This window comes from Bos indicus, chromosome 21 (genome assembly GCF_029378745.1).
Source record: "Bos indicus isolate NIAB-ARS_2022 breed Sahiwal x Tharparkar chromosome 21, NIAB-ARS_B.indTharparkar_mat_pri_1.0, whole genome shotgun sequence".
In the NCBI taxonomy this organism is placed as follows: domain Eukaryota; kingdom Metazoa; phylum Chordata; class Mammalia; order Artiodactyla; family Bovidae; genus Bos; species Bos indicus.
Genome location: NC_091780.1, coordinates 45192647 through 45216532, shown reverse-complemented (window position 1 = coordinate 45216532; position 23886 = coordinate 45192647). Strand labels below are relative to the sequence as shown.

At 38.4% G+C, this 23886-nt stretch overlaps 1 protein-coding gene across 1 annotated transcript in view; it reads left to right on the top strand.

Moving 5' to 3' along the window:
- The window catches only part of SNX6 (sorting nexin 6), a 49115-nt gene that overhangs the window by 3906 nt on the left and 21323 nt on the right, over positions 1-23886 (top strand). The window contains exons 3-8 of the mRNA XM_070775450.1: positions 7554-7658; positions 7894-8004; positions 11075-11196; positions 13121-13244; positions 20378-20473; positions 22742-22847. Of these exons, the coding sequence (XP_070631551.1) occupies positions 7554-7658; positions 7894-8004; positions 11075-11196; positions 13121-13244; positions 20378-20473; positions 22742-22847 (664 nt within the window). The remainder of the gene's footprint in view (positions 1-7553; positions 7659-7893; positions 8005-11074; positions 11197-13120; positions 13245-20377; positions 20474-22741; positions 22848-23886) is intronic.

Genomic DNA, 23886 nt, shown 5'->3' with positions numbered 1-23886 from the left:
TCCAGGCAGGAATACTGGTGTGGTTTGCCAGTTCCTTCTCCAGGGGATCTTTCTGACCCAGGGATCAAACCTGCATCTCTTGCATTGCAGGTGGAGTCTTTACTGCTGAGCAACCAGAGAATCTCGTTAACCGTGGTGCTGTCTCCTAAAGGAGCTAAACCTTAAATGTTGATCAGAAATTGTGTAGGCTGTCAGGGAAGGGGAGGGCTTGTCAGCAGAGAAGATAACATGTGTAGATAAGCCATTTGGTTCCACCTGCAGCGCTTGTTCTTATTGGAGAGAAGTGAAGTGAAGTCGCTCAGTTGTGCCCGACTCTTTGTGACCCCATGGATAGTAGCCTGCACCAAGCTCCACCATCCATGGGATTTTCAAGGCAAGAGTACTGGAGTGGGTTGCCATTTCCTTCTCCAGGGAATCTTCCCAACCCAGGGATTGAACCCAGGTCTCTCACATTGGAAGCAGGAGTAAATACCGTAGTACAGATAAAGTGCATAATGATAAAGAATCCAGCCAGTGGGAAGTTCTGAGGGTTCTTAGCTGGTTCTTCATCTTAGAAGATGAAAATAGCATTGTAGATGACTACAGTGTGGAAGATGGATTGCTGCCTTCTTGCAGAAAGCAGAGAAAGCAGTTAGCAGGCCCTTGTGGCAGTCCAGATGAGAAATGTTAAAGGTAGAACTAAGGCCGTGCAGTGGGAGAAGGGATGAAGGAGAGGACATAGCAGAGATGTCTAGGAGATAGAATGGACAGGGCAGAGTGGCTTAAGAAATACATGGGCTGGGCAGAGGAGAAGGAGATGAGGAATATAGGAGAGAAGAGTAGAGTTAGAAGGTAGATAATAGGTTTGGTTTTCACATATGCTGGATTTGAAGTGCCTAATCCCTTTCCGCCAAAACTACAAACTAAGATCAGAAAGGACAAAGATTGTGTCTTTTCATCTTAGCACCTTTGACAGTAGTTGGCACACTGAAGGCACTCGGTTGTTTAATAAGTATTAAGAAATAAATATGTAAACACTAAACAACAAATACATCCAGGTGGATATATCTAGTTGGTAAGTTGAAATTATGATTGAGAACTTAGAATAAGAGATGTGAGTTGAAGGTATAAATTCAGGAGTTATTAGTCAAGAATGGCTGAAATTACAAAGGCTAGATACCCAGAGGAAATAAGATTCACATGCCAAGGGGAGAAAATGGACTAACTGATGGGGCTGAGATGGTCGGGAAGAAAATGAGAAGTGTTCCAGAAGCTGAGAGTTTTAATGGAAAGGATCAGAATGATCATTAAGGCAAATACTGAAGAGAGGTCAAAAAGACTGCAAAGTATTGGATTTGGAAATAAGGTCCTCACCGTGTGGGGGTTTTGTGAGATCAGGGCTAATTTGACTAGAAGAGCAGTGCTAGAGCAGACAAGAAGGTTACATGCTCAGGTGGCCAGAAAGCTCAGTTCTCTGTAGGACACCATGTCTTCTGAGAAAGCAGAGGCATTGAGTCCATCCAAATCTATTTGTAGAAAGGTGTATTGATGGGTCTGAAGGGGTAACAGCTGCTAGTGTTTATTTCTTGGAGATGTGGGAGGCAGTGTCACTTATTGAGCATAGGCGTGGAAATGTGGTTGAGGCTTGAGACAGGAAAGGTTTGGAGTAGTTGCTCAGGGAGTCAGAAGGGGAGCTGAGCAGATCAGCCTAGGACTGTTGAATGATTTTAAGGATCTTATGCAGTTTGGAGACCAGTACTTTGTAGTGGGCAAGTGCAACAAACAGTTGTGACTTTCCTCTAGCCACACTCAGCTCAGAAAGCAAAAAATGTCGATTGAATTGCTCCTCCAGGTGGGAATTTGCAAGTCAGGTATGGCAAAGAGCAGTGAGAGTTGACGAGACCTGTGAGAAAGGCATTGGAGTGACATCAAGTGACTTATTTTTGGTATGGTAGATGAAAGGAAATCTAGTTTCCAGAAAGTATATGTATGTATAATCAACCATTGATTTGACTGCTGAGTATACTGGGTATAATAATGGAAATAATTCATTACAGGACTTCCAAAATTATTTGTTGTGGTTCAGTTGCTAAATTGTGTCCAACTCTTTGTAACCCCATGGACTGAAGCACATCAGGCCTCCTTGTCCCTCACCATCTCCAAAATTATAACTGGTTGTAAATCAACTGTACTTCAATTAAAAAAAATTTTTTTTTTCTTTTTTTAAATCCTAACTGAACTAGGAGTAAAATAGATTTAAAACTTGGCCAGAACTAGTGAACTTAACAATTTCTGTCTGTCTCATGGGGTCACTGATTGTACTATAATTCCCTAGAAATAGTTTCTTAGCACGATTACGGTTTGCGCCTTTCTTTCAGGGCTGCATTGAGCCAGAAGAATAGGGCCTGGGGGCTCGCTGTAAGGACTAGGCTTTTCTCCAAGTGAGAACCCCTTAGGTTTTGAGCAGAGGAATGTGTTCTAGTTTACTGGTATCGTTCCAGTGGCCCTATATGGAATATAGATTGAAGAGGCAAGAGGACAGAAACAAGAGAATGGTTGGGAAGCTGTGGCAATAATCAGTTACTTTGCTTCCTTCTTCCTCCTCCTTCCATCAGTCTATCTCTGTACATGTATTTACTTTTCTGACAAAAGATAAACAGTTTTTTAGGAATGTCATAAAGTAGGTACTTTAATGTGTAAACACATCAGTGTACTAAACTAGTAGTGAATGTCCTCCTTACTAATTTTACATGAATTAGTCAGCAGTAGGGCAGTGTCTTTATATTTCTAAGGATAGTGTATTTATGTTGCTTAATCCATTTCCTCTGCCTGGGCTTTCTCTTGACCATGACACAAATGTTTAACCTAGTAAGTCTTTGACAAAATAAAGTACAAAGTTTATTGACCCAGATAAGGATTAAACTGATGAATGTAGTCTAATTAGAATATCCTCAAACTGACCTGACTAGTTGCACAAAGTTAATTAAATGTTAATAAATCACAGTTGTTTGCTTCACTCCTTCCCTTAATAAAAGCTACCTAAAATTACTTATTTTTCTCTAAATCAAGAAGGTACTCTGCTTGCAAAATCTGGGGGTGTGTGTGTGTGTGTGTGTGAGGTCACTCAGTTGTGTCCAGCTCTTTGTGACCCCATGGAATATAGTCTGCCAGGCTCCTCCGTCCATGGGATTTTCCAGGCAAGGATATTGGAGTGGGTTGCCATTTCCTTCTCCAGGAAAATCAGTGCACATTGTATCTAATTAGCACTAAATTTACAGAAGTTCCCTGCAGTCCAGGGTTAGGACTCTGTGGTTCCACTGCAGGGGGCAGGGTTCCATCCCTGGTTGAGGAACTAAAATCCTGCAAACCGCACAACAGGGCCAAGAAAAGAAAGAGAAAAAAAAAAAAAAAAAAACCCACCAAATTTACAGTACGATATTTTATTAAATCTAAGGTGCAGTTGATTGGAAGATATATTTTCTTACATGTACCACTAAGGAAAAAATACAGCCAACTAAACTATTAATTTGTCATCAATTACAGGGCATCCTTATTTCAGATGCATTAAAATGTGGAAAATATGTATCTGGAATTGATGAAATATGATATCAGATTATCTTTCTTTTTTAACTTAATTTTTTAAATTGAAGTATAGTTGATTTACAGTGTTGTGTCAACCCCTGCAATACAGCACAGTGACTCAGTTATACATAGATAGTAGTGAAAATAGCTCAGTGTGTCCCACTCTTTGGGACCCCATGGACTGTACAGTCCATGGAATTCTCCAGACCAGAATACTAGAGTAGGTAGCCTTTCCCCTTCTCCAGGGGATCTTCCCAACCCAGGGATCAAACCCAGGTTTCCTGCATTGCAGGTGGATTCTTTACCAGCTGAGCCACAAGGGAAGCACAAGAATACTGGAGTGGATAGCTATCCCTTCTCCAGCGGATCTTCCAGACCCAGGAATTGAACTGGGGTCTCTTGCATTGCAGGTGGATTCTTTACCAACTGAGCTATCAGGGAAGCCCATACACATACAGACATTCTTCTTTTTTTTTTTTTTTAATTCTTTCCCATTGTGGCTTAACCTAGGATATTGAATACAGTTCCCTGTGCTATACAGTGGGACCTTGTTGTTTATCCATCCAGATTATCTTTCAGCGAAAGTTTTGTGTTGATGTGGGAGATCATTTTATTGGCTGGCAAACCCTTATGTGTGTGAAACAAATCTTGTGGTCAGACAAAATAATCCTTCTCCATAGGCCCAGGAAATGGAAAAAAATTGAAGTCTGAAGTGTATATGGGAACTGACCATAGGAACATGCACTATCAAAAGGAATGCTTCTGCTGATATGTAGCTAACGTTCCTATGAGATATAAAGAGGAAGAATCAGAATCTTACCATCAGCGTTTTGCTGTGACCACATTTGTAATTCATGTACATTTTCCTAAGATCAGTTCTAGAACTAAGAATGAAAGAAGCAAATGGCAGGTTGAATTAATAGCTATTAAGGCTATTATGTGGGATGCTTTAGTAAAGCATACAAGAAGAGAATTTATAGAAAGGTTAGAAGGAAGTAGAGGAATAAAAGCAAAGGAGGAAACTTCTGGGACTGATGGAAATGTTCCATATCTTGATTATGGTGATGATTACAAGGGTATAATCTATGTATTTGTTAAAACTTTTCAAATTATATCCTTAAAATCTGCATTTAATTATATGTAAACTGTGCCTAAAAAAATATAGAGTACAAGACCAAAAGTGAGATATAGGAGTATAGGAATGTATAATATAGCTATACTTTTTGTATATAGGAATACTTTTATTGATTAGTTGCAATTTTAAAAAGCCAAGTGTTTTACTGTCAGACTAAACAAAGCAAAAAGGAAATAGTGGATGTGGTATAAAAGGATACTGAAATGGAAGACAGAGAAGTATGTTAATAATTTGAAATAATCTTTAATTGGAAGAATAAATAACAGCTGTTCATATGTAGAACTCCTGAAAGATGTATTTCCAGATTAATAATGAAATGGTTAAAAAAATAAACCTGAAAGTTAAATTGTACTTAGAGACATGCAGTCTGGCAGAATGTTTTATATCATCATTAGCAACTGAGATAAAGTTTTGACAGAATGTAAAGACAGTCCGGAAGAATCTAGACTAATGTTCCCTCATATGGTTTTTAAGGCTTATTCTGAAAATTGTTTTGATATGTCTGTGGTAGGACATGGGATTCTGTGTTTTTTAATAAGCATCCAAGTTGAATCTTACCAGTAGTGTCTGAGAAATGCTAGACCAGGCAGTGAAAACATAAATGAAGAACTGCCAAGATTGTTAGTCCAAAATCCGTAAGATAAATCTATTAGTTTCCTGGGACTGCTGTAACAAGTTACCACAAACTTAATGGGTTAATACAACAGAATTTTATTCTCTCATGATTCTGCGGGCCAGAAGTCTGAAATCAGTATCACTGAGCTGAAATCAAGGTGTTGGCAGGGCCATGCTCCCTGACGCTCTAGCGAAGAATTAGTTACTTGTCTTTCCAGCTTTCTCGTGGCTGCCTGCACTCCTTGGCTTGTGGCTTTACCACTCTAATCTCTGCCTCCTTAGTTAAGTTGCTTTCTCTTCTTTTGTCTGTGTCAGATCTCCCTCTTATAAAGATACATGTAATTGTATTCAGGGCTCTCCTGGATAATCCAGGATAAACTCCACTTTTTTTTTTTTTTTAAAACCATATAAGGTTACATCCACAGGGATTTGGACCTGGATGTCTTTGGGGGAGCTGTAATTCAGCCAACCACAATAAACATCTTAAGAGTGGCCTCAATATGAGTAAAAAGAAATAAGGAAACAGATTTCTTAAATTAGAATTAGGGTAAGGGGTTAGAGAAGAGGTAGGAAACAGTTTGAAGACCTGATAAGACTAAATAAAAGCAAGAAAACCAAAGAACAGCATACTCTCTAATGTTTCCAATATTGCAGAAGCAATGAAGTTATTGGAAAATAAAAAAGAAAACTTCTTTGTAATTCAGGACAGCCTTTAAATTTCTTTTATCAGACAATGGCTACATGTAGCAGAGTACAATAGTGATTTTTTAAAACATTTTTATGTAAGTTTATAGTGTTAACTTAAAAATATGATTGCTGATTGAAATTTAATTCAGTATAAACTTATTAAAGTTACCAATAAAGTTTTTGTTAAAGGCCATCATAGATAGTATCATGCTTTTTTTTTTTTGCTTTTGTGTAATAAAGTTTTATTAAAGTATAAAGGAGATAGAGAAAGCTTCTGACATAGGCATCAGAAGGGGGCAGAAAGAGTACCCCTCATGCATTTTAAATAATGATTCATTTCTTCTGTGACTGTTGTTAGATTGTAATGGTATTTATTTTTTAAAAATATGTCTACTCAATATAGAACCAGTAGTGCAAAAGTGAAATAGTATTTTACTTTCATTACTAATAAACAACTCTATTTAATGAGAAACTTCACAAAATTCATCTTTGAATAAGTCACAAGATTTCTTAAAGGCTTTTTTCCAGTTTTATAAAATTCATGCATATTGTGGAAAGTTGGGAGAATAAAAGAACATAGAGGAAAATCACTGCAACTCACATTTTGTTGTATTTCCTATACATAATAATTTTATGTGTGCATTTTTTAAAAATATAATTGAGATCATAGAGTGAACAATTTTGCTTCTAGCATTTTTTCCATTTGCACCGTAATTGAAATTTGAAACACTAATGATTAGGTAAGTTTCCAAAGGCAATCCTGCTTTTGCAGCTAGAGTATTTGAAGCAGGCTAGTTAGATTTTTAATATTTTGTATCTTTACATCTGGCTTAGACTTGATTTTATCTTTTAGTGTATTTGCTTTTGTAAATCTACAAATTACCTTAAGATGTTAGAATGTTAATCTGTTTAAAAGGGAAGAAAAATGAGTGATACTTAAGAATGAGAAAAATTGTGATTAGAATTATAAGTGACGTCTTCTCGTAGATGAGTAAATAGAAGCACTAAATAGGGAATATACCCAATTTTTCTAATGTACTAAAACTGTAGAGTAAAATTTAATACATATCACGGGAGTTAATTATTATTAGCATTTTTCTTAGCACTTTGCATATGTAGTACATTGAACTGTTATTTTATTATATATTCCTAAATTAAAATAAGCAATAAAATTTAAATGATTGGCCATTATTCTTTTTATTATTTTTCTTATTCTTAAAGGTAGATACATTTCTTAATTTTAGGACATTTGAACTTGTAAAGGAGCATCTTTTTGGGAAATAGTTTACTAGTTTACTTTTTGGGTGAAACTATAGTAAATCATAGTTAGCATGTTGACTCATACAAAGGATAGTTGAATGATGTAGAATGAAAATTGATTAAGATAACATACCCAAAGCACCTCCCCCAGAAGATAGATTAAATGAACTTGTGTACTTGTTAGATCTAAGATTCACTATTTTAGTTTTGTTTTTGCACTGTCTTATTGTCTAGGAGAAGAATGAATTTGCATAAAAACCTATAGAATTTTCACTGAGGTATTATTTTTTTCTAGCTTAAAGCAATAAATGTAGATCTTCAGAGTGATGCTGCTCTGCAGGTGGACATTTCTGATGCTCTGAGTGAGAGAGACAAAGTAAAATTCACTGTTCACACAAAGGTAAATGGGGTTTTTTTACTTGTGTTATTTTAATTATTGTGCTGTTATATATGTAATAGTACACTGACTAGAATTTTGGTTTTCAACATAATTAGAAATTGTATTTTAGTTTATAATTCACTGCTGCTTATTATCTTTCATTAAAGACTAAGTTTAGAAAATAAGGTATAAATGTTCATAGAAACTTTTATAGTCTAATCTTAATTTTTATTTGAGAAAATCTCTGTCTTTGCAGAGTTCATTGCCAAATTTTAAACAGAATGAGTTTTCTGTTGTTCGACAACATGAGGAATTTATCTGGCTTCACGATTCCTTCATTGAAAATGAAGACTATGCAGGTTACATTGTAAGTATTGAGGTTCCATTTTAATCCTATTTTCTAGGAACTTTTTAGATACTTTATTATGTGTGGAGATTTTATTCAACACTTCTAGTGAACTGATGTAATTTTTTAAAAAATTTCCAGCTATAAAACATAATTGACTGCCACCTTTTATCCCAAGTTGTCTTGTTTGGGAGTGTGGCGATATCGATATATAATGCTCCCTCATTTAAACTTAAATTCTTACTGTTTATTAGCATTGAAATGGGCTTGTCCTGGGGGGTAATAACTAAGGAGGTGTTAGAGACCGTATTGGTCTTGAACCCTTAGGTAGACAGAGTTGGAGGGCTTAGGTAGACAGAGTTTAGAGTTGGAGGGCTCCTGAGAGGTTGTCTAATGTAAATATGCACCCGGTGTTATGGCTCAGCTGTGGACCACACTCAGATTTCTGTAACTGTTTCTTTTGATTTCCTTGAAATTGTCCTGACCTGATTCCATCTTTATCCTTGTGGCCCTTACTCTCAGTCATTTGCTTTTGTTTTTCTTTCTACAACTCCAGTTTGATGCACGAGTGGCGGTGCTTTTGTTGTTGTTAATTGCCAGTTTTTATCAAGACTACAACTGAGGGACAGCCCAGTAGAAAAGATGCACAGGATGAGATATTGGGGTGAGGGATTGGCACAGAACTCTCATGCCCTTTCCAGGATGTACCACCAGCATGTCAGTGTGTTTACTAGTCTGGAAGCTCTCCTGTTTCCACCCTTTTCCCCCTCATCTTCTTGTATGGTGTTATTTTCTTACTACTTTTTTCTCTCATAGACTAAACACTCCTCAAAGATCAAGACCATGTCTTATTTATCTTTATCTGCTGGTCGTTCAGCATCACGCCTGGCACATAGTAGATGTCGTGCATGGGCAGCAATGAATATGTGCCAGTCTGTACTTGGTGCTTCCTTCTCTGTTGCTTTCCTTGGTATAATCCTTTTCTTCTGGTCATTGCTGTTTAAACTTCCCCCTACTTACCTTTCTTTCTGTTTATTTGCTATCTTTGCTTTCCATCATTTCCCCTTCACAGTTCTTACTTGCAGGCTCTTCCTCTAAGATAGATTTTTTTCTTTTATCATTCCCTTGAGTGATACGTCTCTTTTAGACCTTGTGTTTTTATTTAAAGTAAGTGCTTACTTTCCCCCTCACTGTGAGAGAATAGGGGGAGGTTAGTCATTAGTCTGTGCCGTATTCTCTTGTAGTTAAGTCAGTGCTTTCTGCCTCTGGTACACTCCAGTCATACCATTTACATACTTTGGAAAAAATAGCATGCATATTTGCAATACATTTAGTTAGTGTGTACTTAGAGCTTATTGTGCATATACATTTGAGAGCTCTAGGTTGTCACGTAGGAGTCTACAGACTGAAGTTTGGGTTCAGTTCAGTTCAGTCGCTCAGTCTGGCCCGACTCTTTGCGACCCCATGAACCGCAGCATGCCAGGCCTCCCTGTCCATCACCAACTCCCAGAGTTTACCCAAACTCATGTCCATTGAGTCAGTGATGCCAACCAACCATCTCATCCTCTGTTGTTCCCTTCTCCTCCCATCTTCAATCTTTCCCAGCATCAGGGTCTTTTCAAATGAGTCAGTTCTTCGCATCAGGTGGCCAAAGTATTGGAGTTTCAGCTTCAACATCAGTCCTTCCAGTGAATATTCAGGACTGATCTCCTTTAGGATGGACTGGTTGGATCTCCTTGCAGTCCAAGGGACTCTCAAGAGTCTTCTCCAACACCACAGTTGAAAAGCATCAATTCTTCGGCGCTCAGCTTTCTTTATAGTGCAACTCTCACATCCATACATGACTCCTGGAAAAACCATAGCCTTGACTAGATGGACCTTTGTTGACAAAGCAATGTCTCTGCTGCTTAATATGCTGTCTGCTGCTGCTGCTGCTGCTAAGTCGCTTCAGTCGTGTCCGACTCTGTACGACCCCATAGACGGCAGCCCGACAGGCTCCCCATCCCTGGGATTCTCCAGGCAAGAACACTGGAGTGGGTTGCCATTTCCTTCTCCAATGCATGAAAGTGAAAAGTGAAAGTGAAGTCGCTCAGTCGTTTCCGACTCTTATCAACCCCATGGACTGCAGCCCACCAGGCTCCTCCGTCCATGGGATTTTCCAGGCAACAGTACTGGAGTAGGGTGCCATCACCTTCTCCGAATATGCTGTCTAGGTTGGTCATAACTTTCCTTCCAAGGTGTAAGCGTCTTTTAATTTCATGCCTGCAGTCACCATCTACAGTGATTTTTGGCGCCCACAAAAATAAAGTCAGCCGCTGTTTCCACTGTTTCCCCATCTATTTGTCATGAAGTGATGGGACTGGATGCCATGATCTTAGTTTTCTGAATTGAGCTTTAAGCCAGGTTTTTCACTGTCCTCTTTTCACTTTCATCAAGAGCCTCTTTAGTTCTTCTTCAGTTTCTGCCTTAAGGGTGGTGTCATCTGCATATCTGAGGTTATTGATATTTCTCCTGGCAATCTTGATTCCAGCTTGTGCTTCCTCCAGCCCAGCGTTTCTCATGATGTACTCTGCATATAAGTTAAATAAGCAGGGTGACAATATACAGCCTTGACGTACTCCTTTTCCTAAAGTTTGGGTCCTACGATCTAATACCAGAATATAGTGCTGCACTCTGTTTCTTCCTTGGTGTTCAGGACCTCAAGAAACTTAATTTCTAGACTTAATCAACTTCTCTAACCTTAATTAGGATATTCCTCATTCATTCATCATGTCGTTAGCTCTCTCAGACAGCAGTCTTTTTTTTTTTTTTTGAGAGGGAAACAAAGTAAGTTTGAGTGGGAGATGCTGTTAGAACAGCGGGCCAGCTCAAGGCAGAACCGACGAGACAACAGTCTTCTATAGTGGCAATAGTGCAACTACTGAAGGAAATAAAAGTCTTTAAAAACTAGTGGTTTAGGGGACTTCCCTGGTGGTCCAGTGGTTAAGACTCCATGCTTTCACTGCAGGAGGCGTGGGATCTATCCCTTTTCGGGAACTAAGATCCTGCATGGCACAGTCAAAACAAAACTAGTGGTTTTATTCTGTGACAGATCCCTCCAGCACCACCAAGACCTGATTTTGATGCCTCAAGGGAGAAACTACAGAAACTTGGAGAAGGAGAAGGGTCTATGACAAAGGAGGAATTCACGAAGATGAAACAGGAATTGGAAGCGTATGTGACTTTTGTTGTTATTTGTGCGTGTTTTTATGCCCTTTTTTTGTTTGGTTGGTTTTTGTTTTTGTTTCTCTGCTCTCTGATATCCCATCCTTTCAATCATTTCACCACAGTGACCCTTTCTGGAAGATGCAGGTTTAAGCCATACAACCAGTGTTAACTATCATGATCAGAGCCTACAGGAAAATTATAGAATAATTGTCTGCATTGTAAAATTCTTTAAATTACTGTTTTAAATAAACTCTGAAGATTGAAAACAGAAGATCCACAAGTCCATAAATGATAGTAGAAAGGGAAATAATGACTTTTTAAAACACACATGTAGATCATTTTTTACAAGGCCTTAGTCATTACCCACCTGGTTCTCTTGTTTGGACAAGTGCATACTACCAAGATTTCTGTTTCTCATATAAGTGTGCACTAAGCAACTCTGGATATTTTCTTCTTTCTTTTTCAAAAACGGTGTGTGTGTGTGTGTGTGTGTGTGTGTGTGTGTAATTTTCCCACTCTTTTGTCTGACTATGGCTTCTGCCTGAAGGGAAAAGAATAGGAGCAAAGCAATGAGAGAATAGTTTTTTAGTGTTTTTTATTAAATGATGATTAGTTTCGTATATACTAGACATATATTAAATTCTTGAAAAAATTCTATTTCGTTTTTAGCATATTCGCTGAAAATACAGTTTTTCCCCTTCTCTTGAACATTTGAAATAATTTTGGATTGCTGCATATTGTTTTTCTGTATTTTGAGAGTTAAACAAGGAAATAGCTTTCCTTGCATTACCATCACCTCCATCACTTTTTCTGGTCATTTCTCCTGTTTGTGCATTTCCTTTTCTTCTCTTCCACTGAATTTCAGTTTTTAAGCATATATTCATGCTGCTACTAGACTCTTCTTCAAAATGCTAAACTCTTGACAAGAGAAATTAACAAAGTAGGTCTTCTTTGTTAAAGTGTAAGGTGACAGATATTTTAAGAATTCTGTCAATACTGAGTGCAAGCAGTAGCCTGATAGTGGACAGGTATGACTTCTATAGTTGATAAGCCTGACAGCTGGAAATGAGCAGCGCACATTAATATTGAGAGAATCTGTGGTTTTCCAGTGGCCCTGATCATGATTCTTTTGTGGTCTGGTTAGGGGTTGGATAACAGAGAACCTTTGGTTTATTCTACTGCTACCTCCATCCTCTGCATCCTTCTTTTTTGTCTTCACTGAATGACTACCCTCACAGAGATCAAACTTCTCCCAACATTGGTCCTGCTGGTTTGCTGGTATGTAAAACTTAACCTCCTTGCACGTAGTTGAAGCAAGAATATTGGGCCTTTTCCTTGAGTGTTCCCCCCCCCCCCCAAACTGACATGTATTACTATAAGATCACTGTGATTCACTGATGATATTAAAATGTTTTAAACACAGTTCTTCAATGTAATGGAAAACACTAGTCTCTCCATGGTGTGTTTCTTTCTTGTGTGTTTGGGTCTTTAGATGAAAATAGTTATTAAAGTTGAAAATATGTTTACTGAGGTTTGTTTTAGTTATTTGTATGAAGGTGTATAAAAGCAGTAATTATCTAGAAATTGAATCATTAAAATTGTATGCTATAATTTGTAATGTACTTTCTCTGAAGCTAAAAACAAAAAGCCCTATAGTTACCTTTAACATCAACTTGCATAGGAAGAAAGGTTCATAAAACTTAAAAATAATAACATTTATATATAATAAATACTATTAACTAGCATGAAGTCTTTTCAGAGCTGGGTTTTATATATTTTGTTAACAGTTCAACTAAAACCTTTGTTTACATGGATTATATCTTCGTGCCTCTAGTTTTGCATTTAGAATAATTCCTAGTATTTGGTTAAAAAACTGTTGCGGGTGTTTTTCTGCAGAGTTTTTACCTTTAATTTTGTGTATTATTTCTAGTGAGTATTTGGCAATATTCAAGAAGACGGTTGCAATGCATGAAGTGTTTCTGTGTCGTGTGGCTGCACATCCCATTTTGAGGAAAGATTTAAATTTCCATGTCTTCCTGGAATATAATCAAGATGTGAGTATTGAATTGATCAAAGCAGTGATCAAGGTTTATTTTTAAAGAGTCATTGGAAGGAGAAGGGAGTTGTTAGAAAAGGCTTAAGGCCTTATAAATACATTTTATAAAATGTTCTGATTTTTCAAGGCAGTTTAATATGACTTTTTTTTTTTTTTTTTTTTTTTTAATATGACTTTTTTAATGATACAGTATTTCAGTAGAACTTAAGTAGATTAATTTTTTAAATGATGCTAAACTATGTTACTACATGAGAGATTGATTTTGATCCTGAAATGTGAACTTCTTAAGAAATAGGGTTATTAAATTGGTTAATGTTTCTTAAATTTGAGTTTGGAGGCTTCTGAAGTCTTATGGAGAATTCAGAGAAGTTCTTAAGCTAAAGAATTCCCAGTTACTTTTGGGTTGATCATTGACTCTTAATCTGTTTAACCTGCTTCCTTCAGTGCTGGTTGCTGCTAATTTTCCTCCCTCCCAGCCTCAAGAGATTTCTTCATTCGTGGTCCTGGAAAAAATCTTTTTAGTGGATGGGTGATACAGATCTTGGAGTCTCTATTTGGATGACAAGATTAACTCATGATTTTAGCAGAAGAGAGATATTTCCTAACCTTCGTTCATTTCTTCCTATGGCATCAGTGACCACACCCAGGACCTCATCTCACCCCCGAGTTCCTAAACCCTGACCTTATGGACTCCAAGCGTAGCCCTCTGTCCTCACAACTCCCTTTTTCCCTGTTCCCACTGCAGTTGTTCTTTGATTCACTGCTGCATCTAGACCCTTGACTTCTCCTGCACTTTGACCCCGGCAGTAGCTCTTTTCTTTCTTTCTTATCTTGCCTAGCGTGCCTGCTCTGTCACTTATAGCAATGTTATGACTTTAGACAGATCTCTCGTTTTCCATTAAAGCTAATTTCAATAATTCTTCTAGATCAAATAATGACCTTGTTCACTGGGACTGGACACCAATCAGAAAGCAAACACCCAAACCTCCTGTATCCCCCCATAGTCTTCAACCACTTTGGCAGCCACACTCATTTAATAGTTTTCTTTTCTTTTTTCTTTTTTACTTCCTCCTTTCCAATCTGGATGCCTTTTTAAAATTTTGCTTGCCTGACTGCCCTGGCTGGAACCTCCAGTACAGTGTTAAATAAGAGCAGACATCTGTTTTCTGTCCCTGATCTTAGGGGAAAAGCACGCACTCCTTCACTATCAAGTGTGATGTTAAATGTGGCTTTTTACATAGATACCTTTTGCCAGCTTAGAGAAGTTCTATTCCTAGTTTGTTGAGTGTTTTTATCATGAAAAAGTACATCTGTTGAGATGATTCATGTTTTTTATTCTGTTAATGTGGTAAAATGCATCATGCTTTTCCATTTTGACTGAGATACCTTTCTAGCTATGCTGACTCCCATGTTCTTGTGGATCTATGGGAATCCATCTTGATGTGTTCACCTCTTAACTCTATGGCTGCTTCCCAGTCTGCTTCATGGGCTTTTCCCGCCATATATCCGTTCATTTAAATCTGATTCTTCCAAGGTTCTTCATTGAGTTCTCTACAAATCTATAAGATTTCTAATTCTGTAAATTCTCTCTAATACCTGCTTCTGTGGCTCCAGCGATTCTAATATGCTATTAACTTAGAAATCTATGGGAATTCCTTGGCGGTCCAGTGGTTAGGACTCTGTGCTTCCACTGCTGGGAGCATGGGTTTGATCCCTGGTCACGGAACTAAGATCCCACAAGCCAAATGGGACAGCCCCGCCTGGCGGCTCCCTCCGCCCCAACTGTATCACTCCTGAGGCCCAGCACTATTCATTAAATAGCCTCCTGAAAAACCTCCATTTAGATGTCCCCTTGGCCTTTTACCCTCAGCTGAACCCTTCTTTTAAATCCATGCCTCCTTTTGTACTCTTTGTCTTATCTCAAAGAAGGCATCACTAACTCCCGTTCCCTTCCACCGTGAAAATTACTGAGGACTCCTACTGTCTGTTCCTGTCAGGAGTCACCAGATTCTCTCTGTCTTTTTACTGTGGATACTTGGTTCCATCACTAGACCTGAAGACTAGTCCAGACTTTGCCTGGGTTATTGAAGCAGACCCTGACTGGTCCGTCAACCTCCAGTCTTACCTTTCTCAACCCCTCAGTTGTATTGAGTTCTTTGGGTGCTTTGCTGATGCCCCATGAATAGCTTTAACACTATACTTCCCCTACTGTGTGTAATTATGTTTGCTTCTCTCTGTCTTCCTTAGTTACTTTAGGAGTAGGAGCCACCTCTTAATCATCTTAATATTTGTAACACCCAGCACAGTGTGTGGTTATAATATACATTCATTATGGTTTGTTAAATGAGTGAATTAGAGAAAGAAATGGCAACCCACTCCAGCGTTCTTGCCTGGAGAATCCCAGGGACGGGGAAGCCTGGTGGGCTGCCGTCTGTGGGGTCGCACAAAGTCGGACACGACTGAAGCAACTTAGCAGCAGCAGCAGTGAAATAATTAATATAAAAAATAAGGTTAAAAAAAAGCTGGAGTACTTTGAGGGGCCTAAGAGCAGTGAATTCTAACTGGGAATTTGAAAGGGTTTCATGAAGAGATGCCTTTTATTTTGAATATTAAAGTCCGACAGAGTTTTTGGTGGAAGAGGAGATACCATTTCAGATACAGAGGAACCTAAGAGTTCAGAGCCTCTTTCGAGAACAGTGTGGAGCATAAGGCTCTTTAGGGGTAGGGGTGGAGTTGGGAAGGTAACCTGAACCAGATTTTTTCAAAGTGTTGAGTATCTTGCTAAGGGGATTGGCGTTCAGTCTCTGAACATTATGAAACTCTATGAACTTATTTAAGTATGGAAGAGATGCTCAAAGTGTGATTTTGGAAGGAAAAAGAAAGAAGCTGTAGATTGTGTCAAGATTTTTATTGAAAGGTATGGAGTTTTCATAGTTGCATACCTTTACAGTCAGTTTCTCCCATCGGGAAGCTTCCGTAAGTCTCTTATCTTTATCCATCAGAGGGAAGACAGAATGAAAACCATAAACAAACTAATCAAACTGATCACATGGACCACAGCCTTGTCTAACTCAATGAAACTATGAGGCATGCTATGTAGGGCCACGCAAGATGGACAGGTCATAGTGGAGAGTTCTGACAAAATGTGGTCCACTGGAGAAGGGAATGGCAAACAACTTCAGTATTCTTGCCTTGAGAATGCGATGAACAGTATGATAAGGCAAAAAGATTTGACACTGAAAGATGAACTCCCCAGGTCGGTACATGCCCAATATGCTACTGGAGAAGAGTGGAGAAATAACCAGAAAGAATGAAGAGAGAGAGCCAAAGTGAAAACAATGCCCATTTGTGGATGTGACTGGTGGTGGAACTAAAGTCCAATGCTGTAAAGAACAATAAAAGAACGATACGGCATAGGAACCCGGAATGTTAGATCCATGAATCAATTGGAAGTGGTGAAACGAGATGGCAAGAGTGAACATTGACATTTTAGGAATCAGAGAACTAAAATGGACTGGAATGGGCGAATTTAATTCAGATGACTGTTACATCTACTACTGTGGGCAAGAATCCTTTGGAAGAACTGAAGTAGCCCTCATAGTCAACAAAAGAGTCTGAAATGCAGTACTTGGATGCAATCTCAAAAACGACAGAATGATCTCTGTTCATTTCCAAGGCAAACCATTGAACATCACAGTAATCCCAAGTCTATGCCCCAATCACTAATGCCGAAAAAGCTGAAGTTAAAACAGTTCTATGAAGACCTACAAGATCTTCTAGAACTAACACCCAAGATGTCCTTTTCATCATAGGGGACTGGAATGCAAAAGTAGAAAGTCAAGAGATACCTGGAGTAAGAGGCAAGTTTGGCTTTGGGGTACAAAATGAAGTAAGGCAAAGGCTAACAGAATTTTGCCAAGAGAACACACTGGTCATAGCAAACACCCTCTTCCAAACAACACTAGAGATAACTCTACACATGGACATCACCAGATGGTCAATACTGAAATCAGATTGATAATATTCTTTGCAGCTGAAGATGGAGAAGCCCTATACAGTCTGCAAAAACGAGATCAGGAGCTGACTGTGGCTCAGATCATGATCTTTATTGCCAAATTCAGACTTAAACTGAAGAAAGTAGGGAAAACCACTAGACCATTCAGGTATGACCTAAATCAAATCCCTTAATTATACAGTGGAATGTTGCACAGGAGGCAATGATCAAGACCATCCCCAAGAAAAAGAAATGCAAAAAGGCAAAATGGTTGTCTGAGGAGGCCTTACAAATAGCTGAGAAAAGAAGAGATGCTAAAGGCAAAGGAGAAAAGGAAAGATGTACCTATTTGAATGCAGAGTTCCAAAGAATAGCAAGGAGAGATGAGAAAGCCTTCCTCAGTGATCAGTGCAAGGAAATAGAGGAAAACAATAGAATGGGACAGACTAGATATCTCTTCAAGAAAATTAGAGATACCAAGGGAACATTTCATGCAAGGATGGGTACAATAAAGGATAGAAATGCTGTGGACCGAATAAAAGCAGAAGATATTAAGAAGAGGTGGCAAGAATAAACAGAAGAACTGTACAAAAAAGATGTTCATGACCCAGATAACCACAATGGTATGATCACTCACCTAGAGCCAGATATCCTGGAGTCCAAAGTCAAGTGGGCCTTAAGAAGCATCACTATGAACAAAGCTAGTGGAGGTGATGGAAATCTAGTTAAGCTGTTTCAGATCCTAAAAGATGATACTGTGAAAGTGCTGTACTCAATATGCCAGCAAATTTGGAAAACTCAGCAGTGGCCACAGGACTAGAAAAGGTCAGTTCTCAGTCCAATCCCAAAGAAAGGCAATGCCAGAGAATGTTCAGACTACCGCACAACCGCACTCATCTCACACACTAGCAAAGTAATGCTCAAAATCCTCCAAGCCAGGCTTCAACAGTACATGAGCCGTGAACTTCCAGATGTTCAAGCTGGATTTAGAAAAGGCAGAGGAACCAGAGATCAAATTGCCAACATCCGTTGGATTATCAAAAAGCAAGAGAGTTCCAGAAAAGTATCTGCTTCTGCTTTATTGACTATGCCAAAGCCTTTGACTGTATGGATCACAACAAACTGGAAAATTCTGAAAGAGATGGGAATATCAGACCACCTGACCTGCCTCCTGAGAAATCTGTATGTAGGTCAAGAAGTAACAGTTAAAATCGAACATGGAACAATGTACTCGTTTCAACATGGGAAAGGAGTACGTCAAGGCTGTATATTGTCACCCTGTTTATTTAACTAATAATGCAGAAAGCAAAGAACTAACGAGCCTTGTGATGAAACTGAAAGAGGAAAATGAAAAAACTGGCTTAAAACTCAACATTCAGAAAACGAAGATCATGGCATCTGGTCCCATCACTTCATGGCATATAGATGGGGAAACAATGGAAACAGTGAGAGACTATTTTCTTGGGCTCCAAAATCACTGCAGTTGATGACTGCAGCCATGAAATTAAAAGACACTTACTCCTTGGAAGAAAAGCTATGATAAACCTAGATAGCACATTAAAAAGCAGAGACATTACTTTGCCAACAAAGGTCTGTCTAGTCAAAGCTATCTTTTTTCCAGTAGTCATGTATGGATATGAGAGTTGGACTATAAAGAAAGCTAAGCACTAAAGAATTGATGCTTTTGAACTGTGGTGTTGGAGAAGACTCTTGAGAGTCCCTTGGACTGCAGGGAGATCCAACCAGTCCATCCTGAAGGAAATCAGTGCTGAATATTCATTGGAATGACTGATGCTGAAGCTAAAACTCCAGTGCTTTGGCCACCTGATGCGAAGAACTGACTCATTTGAAAAGACCCTGATGCTGGGAAAGATTGAAGGCAGGAGGAGAAAGGAACGACAGAGGATGAGATGGTTGGATGGCATCACTGACTCGTTGGATGGGAATTTGAACAAGCTCTGGGAGTTGGTGAGGGACAGGGAAGCTTAGCATGCTGCAGTCCATGGAGTCGAAAAGATTTGGACATGACTGAGCTACTGAACTGATGGGGTTTTAGGGACCAGATGAGAAGCTAAGAGACTGTATAGATGGGAAAACCATGAATAGGGAACCAAGAAGAGGGAAAACTTGGAGATCAGATTATAATAAATATTTTAAAAAATATTCAATGTGCGGTTAGCAGAATATATATGTAAGGAATACAATGTAGGCAATTTGAAATAGAATCTAAGATTCAGGAAAGAGCCTCTGCGTAGTGATTGAAATGTGCTAGTCACTTGCTTAATGGTGAGTATTGAAGCCATGGCAGCAGATAAGGAAGTTAGATGAGATGTTCCTTCATGGGGCACTGATGCAATAAGTGGTAAAGTCAGAGTTGACTGCTTCTCAGTTTTGCCTTTAGATATATACTATTCATGCCATTCAGAGTCATCGTTTGTGTCCTTTGTCTCATGAGTTTGCTGACCCCAAAATAGGTCGGGAGATGAGATTTGGAGTTCAGAGTGAAAAATCTGCAAAATATATTTTCAGAGTTTCTATAGAATCATATGATGGTATATTGTACTCCAGTAAATTTTACATGTTCAGAGAAGCTCCTGAGTGAATTTTTAGTTGACTTCATATGATGTAGTAGTGTTTGACAAAGTATGATGAAAGGGCTCCTTAGAGCAGAATTACCAACTACATTTACACAATTTGGAGGGGCTTCCCTGGTGGCTCAGCAGTAAAGACTGCCTGCAATGTGGGAGACTCGGGTTTGATCCCTGGATTGGGAAGATCCCCTGGAGAAGGGAACGGCAATCCAGTCCAGTATCCTTGCCTGGAAAATTCCATGGACAGAGGATTCTGGCAGGCTACAGTCCATGAGGTCATAAAGTGTCAGACACGACTGAGCGGCTAACACTTTCACTTTTGAGCCATACTGTAGATCAGCTGAACCTGAATCTTTGGGGCTGAGGCCAGACTCCTTTAAGTTCCCAGAATTTGAAAATCACTGATCATACATAATGAAATTGCCAAAAGTTTAAAAACTGGAGTCCTTTTGAGATTGCTGTTTTGATGACAGAGAATAAAGGAGGTATTAACTTCTCATTTGTAATCTTAAAAGAAATACTAACTTAAATTTACCTTTCTTTCAGTTGAGTGTGCGAGGAAAAAATAAAAAAGAGAAACTGGAAGATTTCTTTAAAAACATGGTTAAATCAGCAGATGGAGTAATTGTTTCTGGAGTAAAGGTAAGACACTATTTGGTTAACAGAGGTACTGCTTTGAGAATTTACTTCTTTTATGAGGGAGATACTTTGAGATTTTCCGATGTGTAGGCCATTATATTGGAATGGAAGAGAAGTTTGGATAGTAGACTTCTTAGGGCTGGGAAACTGGGCCCCTTGCCCTGAGTTCCCCTCTTCAGAGAGCTCCTTTCTCTAAGGGGTGATAGGTCTGCAGCTCCAAGGGAATTTGCCAACCCAGAGCCCACACCCCTGTCCTCCAAACCAGACCATTCTCCTTATCTAGAACCCCACATTTTCTTGCCCAAATTCCAAGCCTGCCTTCCAGTCCTGCTTGGACTTCCTCCTTGAATTCATCTGCTGGTGAGTAGACCGTGCCTCTGGTGGTCTGTCCTCCACGGGTAGTCATGGAGTAGACGGCCAGCACAGGGAAGAAAGAAGAGCAGTGTGCGGGATGGAATGACTGTCTGGCCTTACCCTGTGACTCTGCCTTACAGAGTCACAGGGTGGGCACCGAGGGGCTGCCTCGGTTTGTACACGTAGCCTTGGCTTTACAAATGTTCGGGGCCGACTTGGGTTTAGATTTGAAGTTAGAAGAGCTCAGTTGAAGTTTTGGTTTTGTCTCATAGTAGCCACGTGACCTTGAGAAAAGTCACTTTTCTTTCTCTAAATCTCAGGTTTCCCATTTTGAAAACGTGGTTAGTAATGCTACCTAGCTATAGGATTGTTAGAAACACTGAGTTAGATTTAGAAAGAATGAGATGCTAGTATGCATATACTTATAATTACCTAGATAACACCTGGATTTTTCTTAATGATGGTCTGAAAATGGTACAAGAATTGATTTTTTTGAAAACTCTTACCATCAATATTGAGAAAAATGTTTATTGCAGAATGTATTTTCAAAGTTTATATAGAATCATATTATGGTATATTGTACTCCAATAATAATATTATTAAGCAAATAATAAAGCAATAAATAATGCCTTATCATCATTGCCTGTTTTTATGAATATATCTACACTAAAACTTTGGTGTAAAGTACTATTTGGTTTATACTTTGATTTTGTAGAGACAGGTCAGTTGATATGTTGACAGTGCATCTCCTTTGGCTACTTTTAATAAAGGGTTGACATGGGAATTCCCTGGCAGTCTAGTGGTTAGGACTCAGCGCTTTCACTGCCGAGGGCCTGTGTTCAATCCCTGGTCAAGAAACTAAGATCCCACAAACCATGCAGTGAGACCAAAAAAAGATTCAGGCTGGTTTTTTTGTTTTTTTTTCTTCTTCTTCAGATTATTTCCATTTTGATGCTACTTATGTTGAACTTTTTGATTAACATTAAGTATAAACCACTATACTGATTAGTAGTTTGATAATTTTATTAAAGTAATAGCTAACATTTTTTTGAACATTTGCAATGTGGTGTTTGGTAGCGTACATTTCATTAATCTTCACTACAACTCTGCAAGTTAGTTTTATCTCTGTTTTTCCAATAGACCTCACTATACTAGTTAAGAAAACTAGTACACATGCATTAACAGATTTTAAGTCACATTTTGTCACACTAACTTTTGCTACTATGTTCTGTTAATACGGGTCTCAAGTTACATCATTTCAGCTGGTGCTTTTTCAGTAAACAGTTGCTATTTTAGAAGGGAGTTCATTGTTTTTAGTTTTAATGGATTTCTAGCTTTGTTCCAAAAAAGATTGAAAACAGTGTTTAATACAAAAATTGCTCCCAGATAGCTAATTTGGCCAGGTTCCCCAAAGCAGTCAGAGAGGGCCAATGACTAAGGCTTGGCAGCATTCAGGAATGGTTCATGAAATGCATAACAGACCAAGAGAAGCAGATGTCTACTTGTCTGCTGGGCTTTTTCCCCTTTTTTTTCCTCAAAAGCAATTGATTGCTCCCACTGGAGGAAATAAATGTGTTGGAGAAGCAGGACTGTGGTGGAAGAGTACAGGCTGGAATAGGTTCAGGTACAGCATGGAAGCTTGGACCATGTGGGACCGTAAGCCTTCTGCTGTAGCACTGTGGAAGACCTCTTACTTGATAGAGAGATGGTTTTGAGGTTTGAACTTGTTTTTGAAGTTTGAACTTAACATGTTTTTGAAGTTTGAACTTGCTGGTGAAATCAATATAATGTCTGATTATTAGAGGATAGCTATGCTGTTTAATGATGATCTTTTATGATTATAAGGGAAGCAAAGTGTTATATGTTAGATTAAAGCAAATAAGTGAAAAAAGCTCATATTTTCTTTTGATCCCATAGGATGTAGATGATTTCTTTGAGCATGAACGAACATTCCTTTTAGAATATCATAACCGAGTTAAGGATGCATCTGCTAAATCTGATAGGATGACAAGATCCCACAAAAGTAAGGTTTTTCTCTGTGGCTCAAGTTTACATTGTTTAATGGAATAATTATCAAGTTATTATGTTATTTACAGTTTGTAAAAGTCTTGATATAGGGCAGTGATTTTCAAACTGTGGTCTATGAAGCTTTGATCTCAAGGCCCTTTTAAGCAAGTCTGTGAGAACAAAACTAATTTCATAATAATAACTAGGATGATTTTTTTGTCCTTTTCACCATGTTGACATTTACACCAATGATGCAAAAGTTGTGATGGATAAATTGCTGGTGTATTAGGACAAATCAAAGCAGTGGCACCAAACTGTACTAATAATCTTTGTATTCTTTCCCACAGTGCATTCAGAATTTTAAAAATTCAATTAAGAATGTCCTTGATGAAGCAGTGAAACTTATTACTTATTGAAAGTCTCCTCCCTTGAGTATACTTTTTTAATATGCTGAATGATGGATCGGGAGGTATGCATAAGGCACTTTGCATATGGATGTATGATGGTTCTTTCTAGAAAAGCAACTTGAGTTGCAGCTGAACTGGCTGCTTTTTTTCAGTACCATTTTTACTTGAAAGAACAACTGACAGACAAGCTGCTATTATGCAAACTTGTGTCTTGGTAGACATTTTATCAAAAATTAATTAAATGAGCCTCACACTTCATGGAAAACTACTGGCAGCGTTTGTTGACAAGGATGAAAATCAAGGTTTCCAGCAATTATTAGAATCTTGGAAAACTTGTGTCAGTCACCATGAGTTTGCTTTTCAGTAATTAAAGACTTGTCTGAGGAGATTGATGGTGATATTACTGAGTGTGATACTTTTTATATACTGAAGTGCATCTGCATTTGGAAGATGTGTGTGATTCATTGAACCAGTATTTTCTAAATAATCAAAATCATGTTAAGTACACGTTAGATTAATGGGTTTTTTTAACAGCTGTATTGAAGTGTAATTGATATCAATAAGCTGCAATGTTCAAAGTTTACAATTGGATAAGTTTTGACACATGTATGACATCATTACTAGAGACAGTATAATGAACATGTCCAT